The sequence below is a fragment of the Hemitrygon akajei genome, chromosome 19 (genome assembly GCF_048418815.1).
Source record: "Hemitrygon akajei chromosome 19, sHemAka1.3, whole genome shotgun sequence".
In the NCBI taxonomy this organism is placed as follows: domain Eukaryota; kingdom Metazoa; phylum Chordata; class Chondrichthyes; order Myliobatiformes; family Dasyatidae; genus Hemitrygon; species Hemitrygon akajei.
The window spans coordinates 44,874,083-44,889,519 of NC_133142.1; the positions used below are offsets into that span (position 1 = coordinate 44,874,083).

Here is a 15,437-nt window from a genome sequence, read left to right on the forward strand (position 1 = left end):
TCTGGTCCTTTTGATAATCCAGCACTGATTTCAAATTTTCCGCGCAACTGTAATTTCAAATTTCTCGGGCCACCGTACCAATCTGCTGCGCATTGTTTTGGTTGTGCTAGACCTGTTCACGTGTTGGCTTGCTTTTGTAAGCACAGACAGGTGATTCCTGCTTGTTTTCCTGCATTTATTAATATCATTTGTGTGAGGCGTAGCCCCCCAGCACCTGCCCGTCTCACCCGCCACTGGATCGGTCAGTCTTCTTGCCCGCCTGCTGGCAGTCGCGCACTGGCCACTGGCATCGCCCGGCCGGTGCTCCGTTGTCTTCTGCCTACGACCTCAAATCAGATGTGGCGACCCGCTGAATTTAAGCATATTACTAAGCGGAGGAAAAGAAACTAACGAGGATACCCTCAGTGAAGAGTGAAGAGGGAAGAACCCAGCGCCGAATCCCTGGCTGCCTGGCTATCGCGTGAAATGTGGCATATAGAAGACCTCCTTTCTCCGACTTCTGCTTCTGCTCACCCAGATGTGCTGCCACCATCATAAACAGTTTTTGAAGAAACTGTTGTGCCAGTTTCAGCACCAGTTCCTGATGCTTCACTCATTTTTCAAGAAGATGTTGATGATCCTAACAACCCCACACTTACAGACATGTAACTTTGCCTGAAGGTATATTAAATGTCTCACTTTAGAAGCAGAAGTGCTCAACTGTTCTGCATAAATTAATTCCTGCACAATTACCTGTATCCTTTATTTTATCTGCAGAGAGAAGAAAATAAGATTAGAAACACAACAGAATCTGCAAATGCTGGAAAACATGAGCAACAAACACAAAATGATGGACCCTACATATGCTGGAGGATCACCTCTTCAACCATTTCTCTCTGTCCGCCATAAAAGGCAGGATCTCCGAATGGCTACCCATTTCCATTTGACCTTCCATTCTCATTCTGACATGTATGTCCATGGCCATCTTTATTGCCATGATGAGGCCAAACTCAGGATGGAGGAGAATAAATTCATGTTCCATCTGGGTAGCCTCTGAACTGATTGCATGAACATCAATTTCTCTAACCTCAGGTAAATTCCCCCTCTTCCTCCTTTCTTTTTCAATCCCCCCCTTCCTCCTTTCTTTTTCAATTCCCCATTCTAACACACTTCTTACCCCTTCTCTTCTCCTCACTTGCCTCTGGTGCCCCCACTCTTTCCTTTTTTCCCCCATTATCCTCTCCTATCAGATTCCTTCTTCTGCTCTTTACCTCTTCTACCTATCCCCTCCCAGATTCTTACTTCATCCCTCCTCCCCCACCCATACACCTTTCCCTTCCTCCTCCCCCACCCATGCACCTTCCCCTTTACCTGGTTTCAGCTATTTCCTGTCAGTTTGTACCCCTTCCCCTCTCCCACCTTATTTTAGCTTCTTCAATCCCTCCTTTTCAGTCCTAATGCAGGATCCAGGCCCAAAACATCGACTGCTTATTCCCCTCCATAGATACTGTATCTCCAGTATTTTGTGTGTTTTGCTCTAGAATTCCAACATTTGCAGAATCTATTGCGTTTATCTTATGCCATACAGCCATTAGTGTATAGGGAGTAAAATAGGGGGCTGAGGACATATCTAAGCACCAGTGTTGAGCACATTTACATATGCTAACGGAATATAAAATACCAGATAAGTTGAACTCAAAAGAAAAAGTCAAAAAAAAGAAACTAGAAGAGCCCAGGAGTCTAGATATTTGTTAAAGTCACATAAAATCATGTTTCATGTATAGAACTTTTCTTCAGAAGTGACAGACTGCACCAATGGCATTATGTTTATACATTCATGTTGTAATGTTCATTTTAAATTGCACTAATATCATTATGAGGGGTGATTGATAAGTTCATGGCCTAAGGTAGAAAGAGTCAATTTTAGAAAACCTAGCACATTTATTTTTCCTACATTTACACACTTAGTCCAGCGGTCATGGAGCATACAAATCCCTTCTTTGTAGAAGTCGGCATCTTGGACCTCCAGAAGTGGTCCACAGAAGGGGTGATTGATAAGTTTGTGTCCTAAGGTAGAAAGAGATGAGCTATTAACTTCAAACTTTCTGCATTTTCACTCAAAGAGTTGAACAGCACGTGCATGTGACGAGAGCCGTATAACTCTTCTCCTTCCACTTAGGCTACGAACTTATCACTTTGTAGAAGTGGTCTACATAAGACGGGATCTGTATGCTCCACGACTGCTGGACTAAGTGTTTAAATGTAGGAGGGGTCTATGTTGAAAAATAAATGTGCTAGGTTTTCTAAAATTGACACCTTCTACCTTAGGCCACGAACTTATCAATCACCCTCCACCGTATGTTTATTTTGTCATGCAAGTCATTTATAATTTACGTTAACTTGTGTCTGTCATGTTTGTAATGTACTGTCACCATCAACACTCCAGACAAGGCACTGCAGCCCAAGGGCTTCACCTTCCACTGCATGGACTGAACAGCAGAATCAGGTAAAGGTAGAGGAGGCAGACTTTGCCTCATGATTAACTCATTGTGGTGCACAGATGCCACATCTGTCTCAGTCTTGCATCAGGCTTTCCCCTCCTCTGCCATCAGATCTCTAAATGGACAATGAACCAACCCAAGAACACTACCTCACTGTTTTTGCTCTCTTTTTGCATTACTTAGTTAAATTTATATACAGTAAAAAGTTCTTATTATAATTTATAGTATTTTGTTTTATTCAGTGAGAGGTGAGGTGAGGGCCTCTGTCAGTTAGAGTTGACCATGGAGGTTGCGTCCTAGCTGTCTAGATACACAAGCCTGGGCAGTATGATATGGAGAGCAAGCTGTTACCCATGTAGCAAGCTCCCCCTCTTCACGCATCTGATGAACCCAAAGGAACAGCAGAGACTGATACAGTTTGATACCAGCATAATCGTAGGAGTTGCCAGACAGCATTGAACTCGATGGAGGACTGCCTTAGGACTCCAGCTCCAGATTTTTGCCTCAGTCTTCCCAATGAGTGGGAAAAACTCCCTCCCCCCCCCCCCCACCTTTCAAATCTACTCCTCATCTTTTTTTCTCCAGTCCTGCCACGGGTTTTGGCTCAAAAAGTCAACTGTACGTTTTTCCATAGATGCAGCCTGGCCTGCTCAGTTCCTCTAGCATTTTGTGTGTGTTGTAAGAACTTTTTTAGGTTTAGTGAGATCACCATTGATTTTTCTAAAATCCAGAGTACTGGTGTAGTTTCAGCAACTTCCGATTACCTGCCATCCCAAGAAATAGGCTGGTCAAATTTTATGATGCTCTCTGTATTAATAATGAGACCAAACTGGTACTCAATATTCTAGGTCTGGAAGTACAAAGCTCTTACATGCCATCTGTGGGTTACCAAAGTCCAACTTAGGGATCAAGCTCCCATATACAGTGGATTCCAGTTAATTTGGTCGTCAGCTAATTAGGGTAGATGTTTATTTGAGACATCTCTTAAAGAACAAAAACTAATTGAGAAAATAGCCAGGATTTCCTTTGTTTATTTGGGAGACTATGTTGCTTAGTTGGGAAAGGAAACTGTTGCCAAATAGTTCCTAACTAACGTCAGCCATGTGTACTTGTGTGGCTATTAAACACTACACCGTGCTTGGAACGAATAGTTTTTCCAATAGTGTCAGTTGCATGTGTTTGTGTTCAAAAGGCGGTTGTCAGAGATAGCTGGCGAGAAATGAGCAGTAAGACAATTCAGAACTGTTTTGCTCCAGTAGTTTCAAGCATTCAGGCTTGGAGATGCCAGAAATGGCCAGGAAAAAAAATGAAATGATTTCACGACTTGAACAGGTAAGGCACTACAAAGAATTGGAAGGTATTAACAATCATCTTGAATGTTACAATGAAAATGAAGATTTGGAGGATACATTGTATGAAGGCAGTTTATTATCTGTACTAGGTGTCTGTGCTGATTTTCTTCATTTATAGTCAATTTAAAAAATACAACAGTATACATTGGATTAATTCCCAAGCTTGAAAAATATTTGGAGCTAATACACAGTTTTATAGTGCTGTAGTAGTATTGGTAAGCTTACCGTGTATTTCATTTAAGTACATATTTGTTATTCAGTTAAATAGCAGCTTGTCTTTTTTATACCTTTTTAACTACTTCCATGAAACTTCAACCACTTAATTGGGCAGCTACTTAATTGGGCCACAATATACTGGTCCTGATGTGTCCCAATAAACCAGTACTCTGTATTAATAAATTCATATTTGTCACATACATATGTTCATTCCTATGAACAGCAGAATTAGTTTCCTCCCTCCACCTTTCTCTCCTCTTTTAGTAATTGTTCTCTTTTAAGTCTTTTGTGCTTTTGGTGCTATTCATTACAATACTGTGGAGGGATGGTTGTCGTAAGTATTTTTTATGCACTTTCTGACACAGCAAAACTGACTAATGAACATTGGTACAAACAGAACCTGCTTGTTACCTAGAAGTCCAGAATGAATGCTGTAAGACCCATCTACTAAAGCTCAACACACTATATTCTTACTTCAGTTGCACTTTTCAGTGAGCAATGCAAAAAACATACATTTGAACCTCAACATTTCCTAACCACTATTTAAAAATATCGTTCAATTATGTTTTCTACAACCATGTACACGACTTCATTTTTTCACACCTGCTAACTTAGCATACCCACGTCCTGCTGAATTCCTTACTACCCTCAACTCCACCTAGTTTTGTGTCTACCATGTAAATAGATAGATAGATAGATAGATAGATACTTTATTCATCCCCATGGGGAAATTCAATATTTTTTCCAATGTCCCATACACTTGTTGTAGCAAAAACTCATTACATACAATACTTAACTCAGTAATAATATGATATGCATCTAAATCACTAACTCAAAAAGCATTAATAATAGCTTTAAAAAAAGTTCTTAAGTCCTGGCAGTTGAATTGTAAAGCCTAATGGCATTGGGGAGTATTGACCTCTTCATCCTGTCTGAGGAGCATTGCATCGACAGTAACCTGTCGCTGAAACTGCTTCTCTGTCTCTGGATGGTGCTATGTAGAGGATGTTCAGGGTTTTCCATAATTGACCGTAGCCTGCTCAGCGCCCTTCGCTCAGCTACCGATGTTAAACTCTCCAGTACTTTGCCCACGACAGAGCCCGCCTTCCTTATCAGCTTATTAAGACGTGAGGCGTCCTTCTTCATAATGCTTCCTCCCCAACACGCCACCACAAAGAAGAGGGCGCTCTCAACAACTGACCTATAGAACATCTTCAGCATCTCACTGCAGACATTGAATGACGCCAACCTTCTAAGGAAGTACAGTCGACTCTGTGCCTTCCTGCACAAGGCATCTGTGTTGGCAGTCCAGTCTAGCTTCTCATCCAACTGTACTCCCAGATACTTGTAGGTCTTAACCTGCTCCACACATTCTCCATTAATGATCACTGGCTCCATATGAGGCCTAGATCTCCTAAAGTCCACCACCATCTCCTTGGTCTTGGTGACATTGAGACGCAGGTAGTTTGAGTTGCACCATATCACATGTAATGTAAGATAGGTAAACATTTCAGAGCTTGGCATAAATGTGACTCTTCGCACCTCCCAAATTTCAATGAAAATAAACAAATTGTAATTATATGTAGGAAGTATTTTCACAAGTAATTTCACGATCTCGGGAGACCTAAGTTCATTTAACAAACAATGAAACACTTCTGGAATGTGGTCTCGGGTGACAAAGCAATCCACTCCCGTTTTGCAACAGCTAGATTGTAATCAGTTAATCCTTTATATTGATAGAGAAGCATGAATTATACTCAAAACAATCAGAGGGTGAAAGGGCATCTGTCCATGAAGCCGTATTGATGGTGACACAGACTAAAATTGCATGTCATTCAAAATAAGGAATCAATTGGTTGTGGGGTGGGGAGGAAGCCAAGGCTAGGCAAAAGTGAAGCAGGTCGGGAGGAGTGTCGAACACAGAATCGGCAAGGGCGAAAAGACCGTGGTCGGGGCCCAATGGGAATGAGGAGGGGCCCACCCTCCATTACTGAAGTAGGACTGACAAAAAGCACAGCCTCTGTCTGCTGCATGATTCCAAGCACTGCTCGGAACAGAGCCTAAGCCATCAGACCACGACCCCAACACCGAGCCAGGTCTCACTTACCTCCGAACCCATCGTTTCCATGGTTACTGATCTACTCCTCCCCCTCCCCAGCCGCTCGGTGCGGCAGGCTTTGGAAATACCAACCAGTCGGCGGTAGAGAGGGCTAAACCCAAGCATTTTCAAACTTAAAATAATGAAGATCGTAGACTATTATTTCCTTGAAAATAATGTATTAGATGTATTTTCGTTACTACTGTTATATATCCCGGAAATTATTTATTTTCTTTCGAAATACTACCATTTGTAATGTAAGTCTCCCCCTGCACTTTGTTGATGGAAACGTCGGCACTCCGGTTGCTGACGCTGCACAACTGCCGGGAGTGGGCCCGGTCGAGCGAGAGCGCATGCGCGGGACGCTGTTGGATTCCGCCTCTCCTGCCCAAGTGAGTGTCACCCTGGCTGTTTATCCAACTCAAACAGCTCCTGTTTTCACACATTAACCTTTATCTTTGCATCCCCGGGAGAATCTGTAGTTGCTGGTGACTGTAATGCTGTTCCAACTGAGATCAATAGATACTGCACTTGTCAAAACATTTGGCCTCACTGGCACGATTACTGCCAGTATTTTGTGTTTCACTACCGTACCGCAATAGTACATCACATTTTAAAAATTAAAATTATCTCTTGGTTCTATATAGTATACATACTTTGATAATGAATATCCATTGAACGGTGATAATAAACCTCATTCTGAATTTTGAAAAGAGCTGCGTCTTTAAATGGGGTCCTGACGAAGGGTCTCGGCCCAAAACGTCAACAGAGCTTCTCCCTATAGATGCTGCCTGGCTGCTGTGTTCCACCAGCATTTTGTGTGTGTTGTTCTTTAAATGGGGTGCCTGTTTGTTCACGCGGTGCAGGTTTAACTTTTACTTCATTTCACAGCGTAGTGTTGGCTGGTTCAGTGATTCTCTTCTCTGTTCAAAGTATTTAGCATTCTTTATTTCAAAGTGACCCGAATGCTGTACGCTGCATAGGTGCCTCTGGTGATCAGATCCTCAGTGTGACATGATGTTTGGGATGGCTCAGAGCATTTGCAGCATCTGCGTCTCAGTTATTTACTTATTGTCTGTATTTGTACAGTTCGTCTTCTTTTGCACGTTAGGTGTTTGTCAGTCTCTGTAGTATTTTGTTGATTCTATTCCTTTTCTTTGTTGTACTGTGAATGTCTGCACGAAAATGAATCTCAAGGTAGTATGTGGTGATGTGTACTCAGTGGCCACTTTATTAGGTTCATCCTATTGCCCTTCCCTTGGACAACATCGGTGGTGTAGAGAAGGGAGACATGAGCTTGGGCAACTGCTGGTCTTCCATTAAAAAAAATCCTTGCCTAGGCTTGCACCCTGGAAACTTTCCATGGCAGAAATCCATGATGTATCGAGACTAACGGAGGCCTACACGAACACTACACATTAGGTAAATCTGTACACCTGCTTGTTAATGCAAATATCTAATCAGCCAATCACGTGGACGCAACTCATTTCATAAAAGCATGTAGACATGGTCAAGAGGTTCAGTTCTTGTTCAGACTACTGTAAATATCAGAATGTGGAAGAAATGTGATCTTGGTGACTTTGACCGTGGAATGGTTACTGATGCCAGACTGGGTTTTTAAAAAATATCTCAGAAACTGCTGATCTGCTAGGATTTGCATGCACAACAGTTTCTAAAGTTTACAGAGAATGGTGCAGGAAACAAAAATATATCCAGTGAGCGTCAGTTCTGTTGGTGAAAATGCCTCATTAATGAGAGAGGTCAGCAGAGAATGGCCAGACTAGTTCAAGCTGACAGGAAGGCAACAGTAGCTCAAATAACCACATGCTACAATAGTGGTATGCAGAAGAGCATCTCTGAATGCACAACACATTGAGCCTTGAAGTAGATGGGCTACAGCAGCAGAAGATCACAAGCATACACTCAATATCCACTTTATTAGGTACAGTAGGTACCTATAAAATGGCCGTAGAGTGTATATACATACCTATATAATAAATTTACTTTGAACTCGGTAGTTTCCCGATGTCACATGGAAACTTGGTGGAGAACTTTGGAGAAAACTTTACTGATGTTGAAGAATTTGGGACCTCCAGCACCTCTGACTGCATATGCTTCAGACTCTCACACTGGACCCTGTTATTATTGAGGATGGGAGTATATTTGTTTTCTAGCTAATGGTTTAACATCAATTACAATTAGATATGTTAATACTTCAGAGCTTTAATCTGATCTAATGGTTGTGAGATTGCTCAGCTCCGTCTTTGCATTCTGTTTGTAGTTCTGTATTGGAGCTTCATCAGGCTGATGCCTTATTATTTTTGGTAATGCACACACCACCCCTTCTGCATTCCTCTTTGAACCTGATCTGATGCCTCAGTTTGATTATAATGATAAAGTGTATGATGTGGGGTCCATGAGGTTACAATTATGATAGTATACATAGCTACCTCTAAACATATTTTATCTCTTTGCTCCTCTGTGATTCTCTTGTCCATTCATCCCTACCTATTAATCTCCCTCCCAGCACTTATCCCTGAATGCAGACTAAGTGATACATCTGCACATACACCTCCCTCACCTCCGTTCAGGGCTCTAAATAGTCCTTCCAGGTGGGGCAACACCTGTGAATCTTCTGGGGTTGTCTATTGTGTCAGGTACTCCTGATACAGCCTGCTCTTCATTGGTGACACCCATTGTAAATCGGAGTCTGCTTCGTTGAGCACCTCTGTACCATCCGCCACAAGGGGGACTTCCCAGTGGCCAAGCATTTTACTGATAACTACTCTCGTTCTGACGTGTCAATCCATGGCATCTTCATGCCAAGATGAGGCTACTCTCATGGTGGAGGAACAACACCTTGTATTCTGTCTGAGTATCATGCAACCTAATGGCATGTATATTGATTTCTCCTTCCAATTAATATATTCCCCCCCACCCCCTTTCCTTTATTCCCTACTGACCTTTTACTTCTCAGCTGCCTATTACTTCCCCAAGGGTCCTCTCCTCCTTTCCTCTCTCCTATGGTCCACTCTCCCCACCTACCAGATTCTTTCTTCTCCAGCTCTTGACCTTTCCCAGTCACGTGGCTTCACCTATCACCTTCCAGATGGCCTCTTTACCCTCCCACCTTTTTATTCTGGCATCTTTCCCCTTCTTTCTCAGTCCTGGAGAAGGATCATGGCCCAAAATATCGACTGTTTATACTTTTCCAGAGAAAAGTTTATACTTTTCCAGGATCAGCTGCCTGACCTGCTGAGTTCTTCCAATGTTTTGTGTGTGTTGCTTTGGAGGTACAGCATCCACAGACTTTCTTGTGTTTGTGATACATATCTAATGTTTTCTTTTGGTTCACAGTGCTTCATGGATACGCAGTTAGATTGGGCAGCTCAGTTGAATTCCATTTAGCATATTTATAGATCCACAACAATTTATAGGTTGTGTATGAAGAAGGGAATTTGCCCATGCAAGAGAAGTGATATTGTCGCTCCTACCAATAGACAGGTGCAGCTGCCTGAGATAGATTGGTAAGGACAAAGTCAAGTAGATGACACAAATGTTATTGGTAAAATATCAGGTGAGAAGGGGGCATATTTGGAGTGAGATAGATCAGCTGGTTGAGTGGTGTCATGACTACAACCTCACAATCAATGTCAGCAAGATGAAAAAATTGATTGTGGATTTAAGGAAGGAGAAGTCAAGGGAACATGCACCCATTAAAGAGTCAGCAGTGGAAAGCGTGTACATTTTTAAACTCCTGGGTGTCAGCATCTCAGAGGATCTGCACTTAACTCAACACATTAATGCAATCACAAAGAAGACATGTCAGCAGCTCTGCTTCATTGGGAGTTTGAGGAGATTTTCTATGTTACAAAGACTCTTTACAAATTTCTAATGACGTACAGAGTGGAGCATTCTGGCTGGTGTCATCACAGCTCAGTATGGAGGCTCTGATGTACAGGATTGCGAAAAACTACAAAGAGATATAGGCTCAGCCAGCTCCATCTCCCCACTATTGAAGACATTCACTAATGTTCAGTGCCATTCTGGCTGCCTAATCAGTGGCAGGTGCAGTGCACTATGGGGAGGTTTCTCGCGGGTCAGCAGCACTCATTTAAAAGAAGAGCTTTGCGGGTATTCGGTGTAATTCCAGCAGCCCACTCAGTGGCGAGAGCAGTGCAGAGAGGAAGAAATAAAAGTACAGAAGGGACAAGAGAAGCGGCCTTTGTTAAGAGTAGGCCAGTGGTGAGAATGGGGTGACAGGCTTTGGTCAAAGGAGGCTTCGGCTCAGAAGAGCCATTGGCTCCAGGTAAGCTTCCCTTTTTTTTTACTGTGTCAGGTGTACTTAATGTAGTTTAAATGGCCATTGTGTGTTCTTCATGTCAGATATTGGAGTCCTGGGAGACTCAGATCACTAGAAAATAAAATTGAATACGTCAGAGCAAGAATGCTGAAGCAGAGCCATTCAGAGACTGCTGTGTACTTTACTTCACAGAAACATGGCTATCACCTGCCATTTCAGAGGCTTCACCATTCACCATAAAGACAGGACAGCTCAGTCTTTTAAAGGAAGAGGAGGTAGAGTATGCTTTATAATTAACTCATCATAGTATATAAACATAATGATTCTGACTCTGTCTTGCTCACTTGACCTTGAAAGTCTAGCAGTCAAATATCATTCTTTTTATCTGCTGAAGGAGTTTTCCACCAACATTCCACCTCAGGCTAATGTCAGGCATGCACTGGAGGAGCTAAGCTCTGTAATCAGCAGGCACAAAGCCGTACACCTGATGCCTTCCCTATTATTGTGGGGGGATTTCAGCCAGGCCAGCTTGAAGTCTCTGAAAAACTACCACCAACATATCACCTGTAGAACCAGAGGAACAAAGCATACTTGATCACTGCTTATACCGCAATCAAGAATCCTTACAGTGCCATCCCATGCCCACACTTTGGAAAGCCCGATCACCTGGCTGTACTTCTACTCCCACCATATAGTCAGAGACTTAAGATTGCAGCACCAGTGGTGAGGACCAAGAAAGTATGGTAAAGGGAAGCAGAGGAGTGCTTACAGGACTGCTTTGAGTCAGTGGACCAGACAATATTCAAGGATTCGTCTTTGAGTCTGAATGAATACTTCATAATTATCACCAGCTTCATCAAGACCTGTGTGGATGAGTGCACACCTTTGAGAACATATTGGAGACACCCAAACCAAAAGCCATGGATGAACCAGGAGATTCATAGTCTACTGAGGGCTGCATCTGTGACACTCAAGACCGGTGATCCAGAACTATACAAGAAGTCCAGTTACAACCTATGGAAGGCTATCTTAAGAGAGAGAAAAAAACAATTCCATCTGAGGACAGATAGGGAATTGGATGCATGTCAGCTTGCAATATTTGCAGGCCATTACTTCCTACAAAGTGAAAAATAATGTCATTAATGGCAGTGATGGTTCACTCCCAGATGTGCCCAATGCCTTTATGCATGCTTTGAAAGGGAGAATAGAAGTATATATCTGCAAAGCTTGAAGCATCCAGTGATCCTGTAAGCTTTGTCTTGGAGACTGACATCAGAACATCTTTCAAGAAAGTGAGTCCTCTCAAGGTGTCATGCCCTGATGGTGGGTTTGGTAGAGTTCTAAAAATCTGAGTCAACCAACTGGCAGGAGTGTCCAAAGACTCCTTCAGGCTCTCACTGCTGCAGTCAGAGGTTCCCACTTGCTTCAAATGGGCGACAATCATACCACTGCCCAAGCAGAGCATGGTGAGCAGCTTCAGTGACTGTCACCCTGTGGCACTCACATCTACTGTTATGAAGTGCTTTGAGAGGTTGATCATGGATGAAATGCTTTGAGGGACTGGTCATGGCTAGAACCAACTTTTGCCTAAGCAAGGACTGGACCTGCTGCAATTTGCCTAGCGCCACAATGGGTCTACAGCAATGCAATCTCACTAGATCTCCACTTGGCCTTGCATCACCTGGACAATAGTAATACTGACATCAAGCTGCTGTTTATTGTCTACAGTTCAGCATTCAACACAATCATAACCTTAGTTCCAAGCAAAAAGCTTCAAAACTGCAACTGCATCCTTGACTTCCTCACAGGGACACCATATCAGAAATAACTTCTCCTCACTGACAATCAACACTGGCAAACCTCAAGGATGCATCTTTAGCTTATTGCTCTACTCTCTCTACACCCACAACTGTGTGGCTAGGCACAGCTCAAATGCCATCTATAAATTTCCTGATGACACTACTATTGTTGGCATAATTTCAGGAGCAAGACATCAGCTGGTTGAGTGGTGTCACAGCAACAACCTTGCACTCAGCGTCAGTAAGACCAAGGGATTGATTGTGGGCTTCACAAAGAGGAAGTTGATGGAACACACATCACTCCTCGTTGAGGGATTGGAAATGGAAAGGGTCAGCAGTTGAAAGTTCCTGGGTGTCAACATCTTTGAAGATCTATCTTGGGCCCAACATATGTATGAAATTATAAAGAAGGCATAGCAGCAGCTTTATTGCATTAGGAGTTTGGGGAGATTTGGTATGTTACCAAAGACACTTGCAAATTTCTACAGATGTATGTGGAGAGCATTCTAACTGGTTGCATCAATGACTGGTATAGGGAGGCCACTAGACAGGATAGGAAAAAGCTGCAGAAAGTTGTAAACTCAACCATCTCCAACATGGGCACTAGCCTCCCTACCATCCAGGATACTGTACGTTCCCAATGAGATGGCTCAAAAAGGTGCTATTCTTCATTAAGGACCCCCATCACCCAGGACATGCCCTCTTCGCATTGATACCATCGAGGTACAGGAGCCTGAAGACACACATACTCAATGTTTTAGGAACAGTTTCTCCCCCTCCACCATGTGATCTGATGAATTCATTAACAATTCTCTATTATTACAACTTTTGGTCTTATTACTGGGCTTTATCTTGAACTCCTACCATTTTGAGAATTTACAACAGCTTCCCTGAACTTTGTCAAAATCATCTTTGATGATCATGTAGACCACAACCTGTGGCTATCATCCATTTTATGTGATACCTCAAAAAATGTCTTTGAAGATTAAATTAGAATCTTCTTCTGAAGTCTTGTTAGCTACTATTTAATACGATAATCTACGATCTGGAAAATTGAATCTTTTAAGTGTTCAAAAATTGACAACCTTTCCTTAAGTTGGAACATGTAAAACTATCTAATTTGTAGCCGCTGTATGAGTAATTAATTGCAAGAAAAGTTACTGAAATTGGTTGTTCTTTCTTTTTATTGAAGATGATAAATGATTTGGAAGAGATTGCTGGGATCTACCGAGAGCTCAGCAAATTTCCAACTCCCTTGAAAGCTTGCATCAGACCACAAGTTACATTGAAAAGTACAGAAAAGTACAGCATCATCTCTGCAGGTATACAATGACAGTCACATCAAGGTGCATGCATATGTTAGGCAGTCTTGCTGTTTTTAAATATGATGTCATTGTACTGTATATTTTCTCATTTATGATGGAGTGGATAGAATTCCTCCTTTGTTTCTCAAACAGTTTGTTAAAGCCTAGCATTATTTTTGGGAGAAAAAGATATTATAACTTCAATACAACTTCATTTCCCATCGTGGCAAGTTGTAAATCTGGTAATTTTTGGACTAGAACCAGAAAAATGAAGAATGTTGTTTTATAAAATGAAACATTCTGGTTTATTAGTATCCCTAATGAGGAAAAAATAGTCATCATTACTTTATCACTACTATGTGTGGCACCAGAGGCCTGTTTTGCATTTGGTTGGTGATGTTCTTCGGGAACTAATGATGGTCTAAGAATAGATTGTCAGTATTAGCCATGTGATCAACTTAACCCGCCATTGGAGCTGACTGAATGTAGTTGGGGCCTAGTCAGGAATGGTGGGAAAAAGTCAATGAGTTAGTTCTTATGTAGGCAGTGTCACCAATCATCCATAAATAAAACTAAAACATTTAATGTTTTGTGCAACATATAAATTGTGATCGTAGATTCATTAAAATTTATATCAAGTATTAGTCCGGGTTATGCTGATTGGTAGTCAACAGTAGTGTGGAGAACTAGCTAGCTGAAGTGTGGTGTCATTGCATTTCAAATATGATGCTAACACTTTGTGCTGTAGAAATAGAGGTTGAACTGGAGATGAACTGTGGGAATTTCTGACCTGTTATTCTTACCCATTGCCCACCAATAATTTGCTGAGCTGAGGGGCTAGATCAGTGATTCCCAACTGGGGCAGTACCCCCTCCCACCCAAGGAGACAGTAACTGTAGGATGTAATGTGTCCTAAGGGGATGGTAGAGGAAATAGAATCTGTGGGGGGGAGGTGGATGGCATTAAGTGCCACTGTAACTTGAGGCATGAGACCTGGCCAACCGTTAGTAGAGCAGGCACTTCTAAAGAAAAGGATGAGGCAGTGGAACACAGGAAGAACCATGGCTCTGCAGGTGGTGAGCACTTGTTATCACAATGCATCTGAAACTTGGCAATCTCATCTGACCTTTACCAAGCAAGCAGACATTACTGAAGATGCATAAATTAGCAACCAGGGGGCCCAACGGTCCCCCGACTCACGGCATGGAATGAGTTCATGCAATTTAATAATTGGTAAGTCAAGTACACCCACTTAACTGTCTCTACAGATCTATGGAAAACAGGTCACACAATAATACAGAGCTAGCTGGAACCAAATGGTGAAATACAGCCAATTAGTGAACCTATCGAACCTGCGGATTCCTCTTGAGGGGTTCAAAGCGACCTTGGCTTCATATGTGTGGTCAAGAATCATCTTTGGGGATACTAAGACTTCATGTGATTAGCCAATAAGAAAAAGAAACTACAGAAAGTGCATCATACCTGGAGTAAAATGCTACATACCTGGAGTATGGCTTTATCCCATTCCCGTCAGATCAATGACACACCATGTGCCTTATTTGTAATACTGTGCTGTCTAATGAAGCTGAGAAACCATTAAGATTGTAGAAACATTTCCGTAAAAGACACCCTGAAAAGGCTTCTTACAGTATTACTCAGTTCCAGAAGATGAAAGAAGTATTTGAAAAGCGTTGCACACTTGAGTCATTTGCCAAGAAAGCTAAAAATGAGATTGATAGTGGTTTCATTGCTTCTTATAGCATATATAAATTATAGCTAAGTGTGAAAAATCTCATACAATTAATAATGCCTGCTGTATCAGAAGTGCTCACCACTGTTCTCAAAATGGATACCAGTATTTTAAAATCAAGTCCTCTGAGCAATT

General features: G+C 42.1%; 2 protein-coding genes across 3 annotated transcripts in view; one reads left to right on the plus strand and one right to left on the minus strand.

Annotated features, from left to right (window-relative positions):
• Positions 1-6,272, minus strand: part of apeh (acylaminoacyl-peptide hydrolase) — a 76,782-nt gene extending 70,510 nt beyond the window's left edge. The window contains exon 1 of one of the 2 annotated variants that reach the window (XM_073072439.1): positions 6,156-6,272. In XM_073072439.1, the coding sequence (XP_072928540.1) occupies positions 6,156-6,272 (117 nt within the window). Of the gene's footprint in view, positions 1-732; positions 753-6,155 lie in introns of those variants that run through there. The other variant, XM_073072440.1, reaches the window with a different exon arrangement.
• Positions 6,273-6,490: 218 nt separating this feature from the next.
• LOC140741902 (acylamino-acid-releasing enzyme-like) overlaps positions 6,491-15,437 on the plus strand; it is a 66,163-nt gene continuing 57,216 nt past the window's right edge. The window contains exons 1-2 of the mRNA XM_073072442.1: positions 6,491-6,538; positions 13,441-13,570. Of these exons, the coding sequence (XP_072928543.1) occupies positions 6,500-6,538; positions 13,441-13,570 (169 nt within the window). The 5' untranslated portion in view covers positions 6,491-6,499. The remainder of the gene's footprint in view (positions 6,539-13,440; positions 13,571-15,437) is intronic.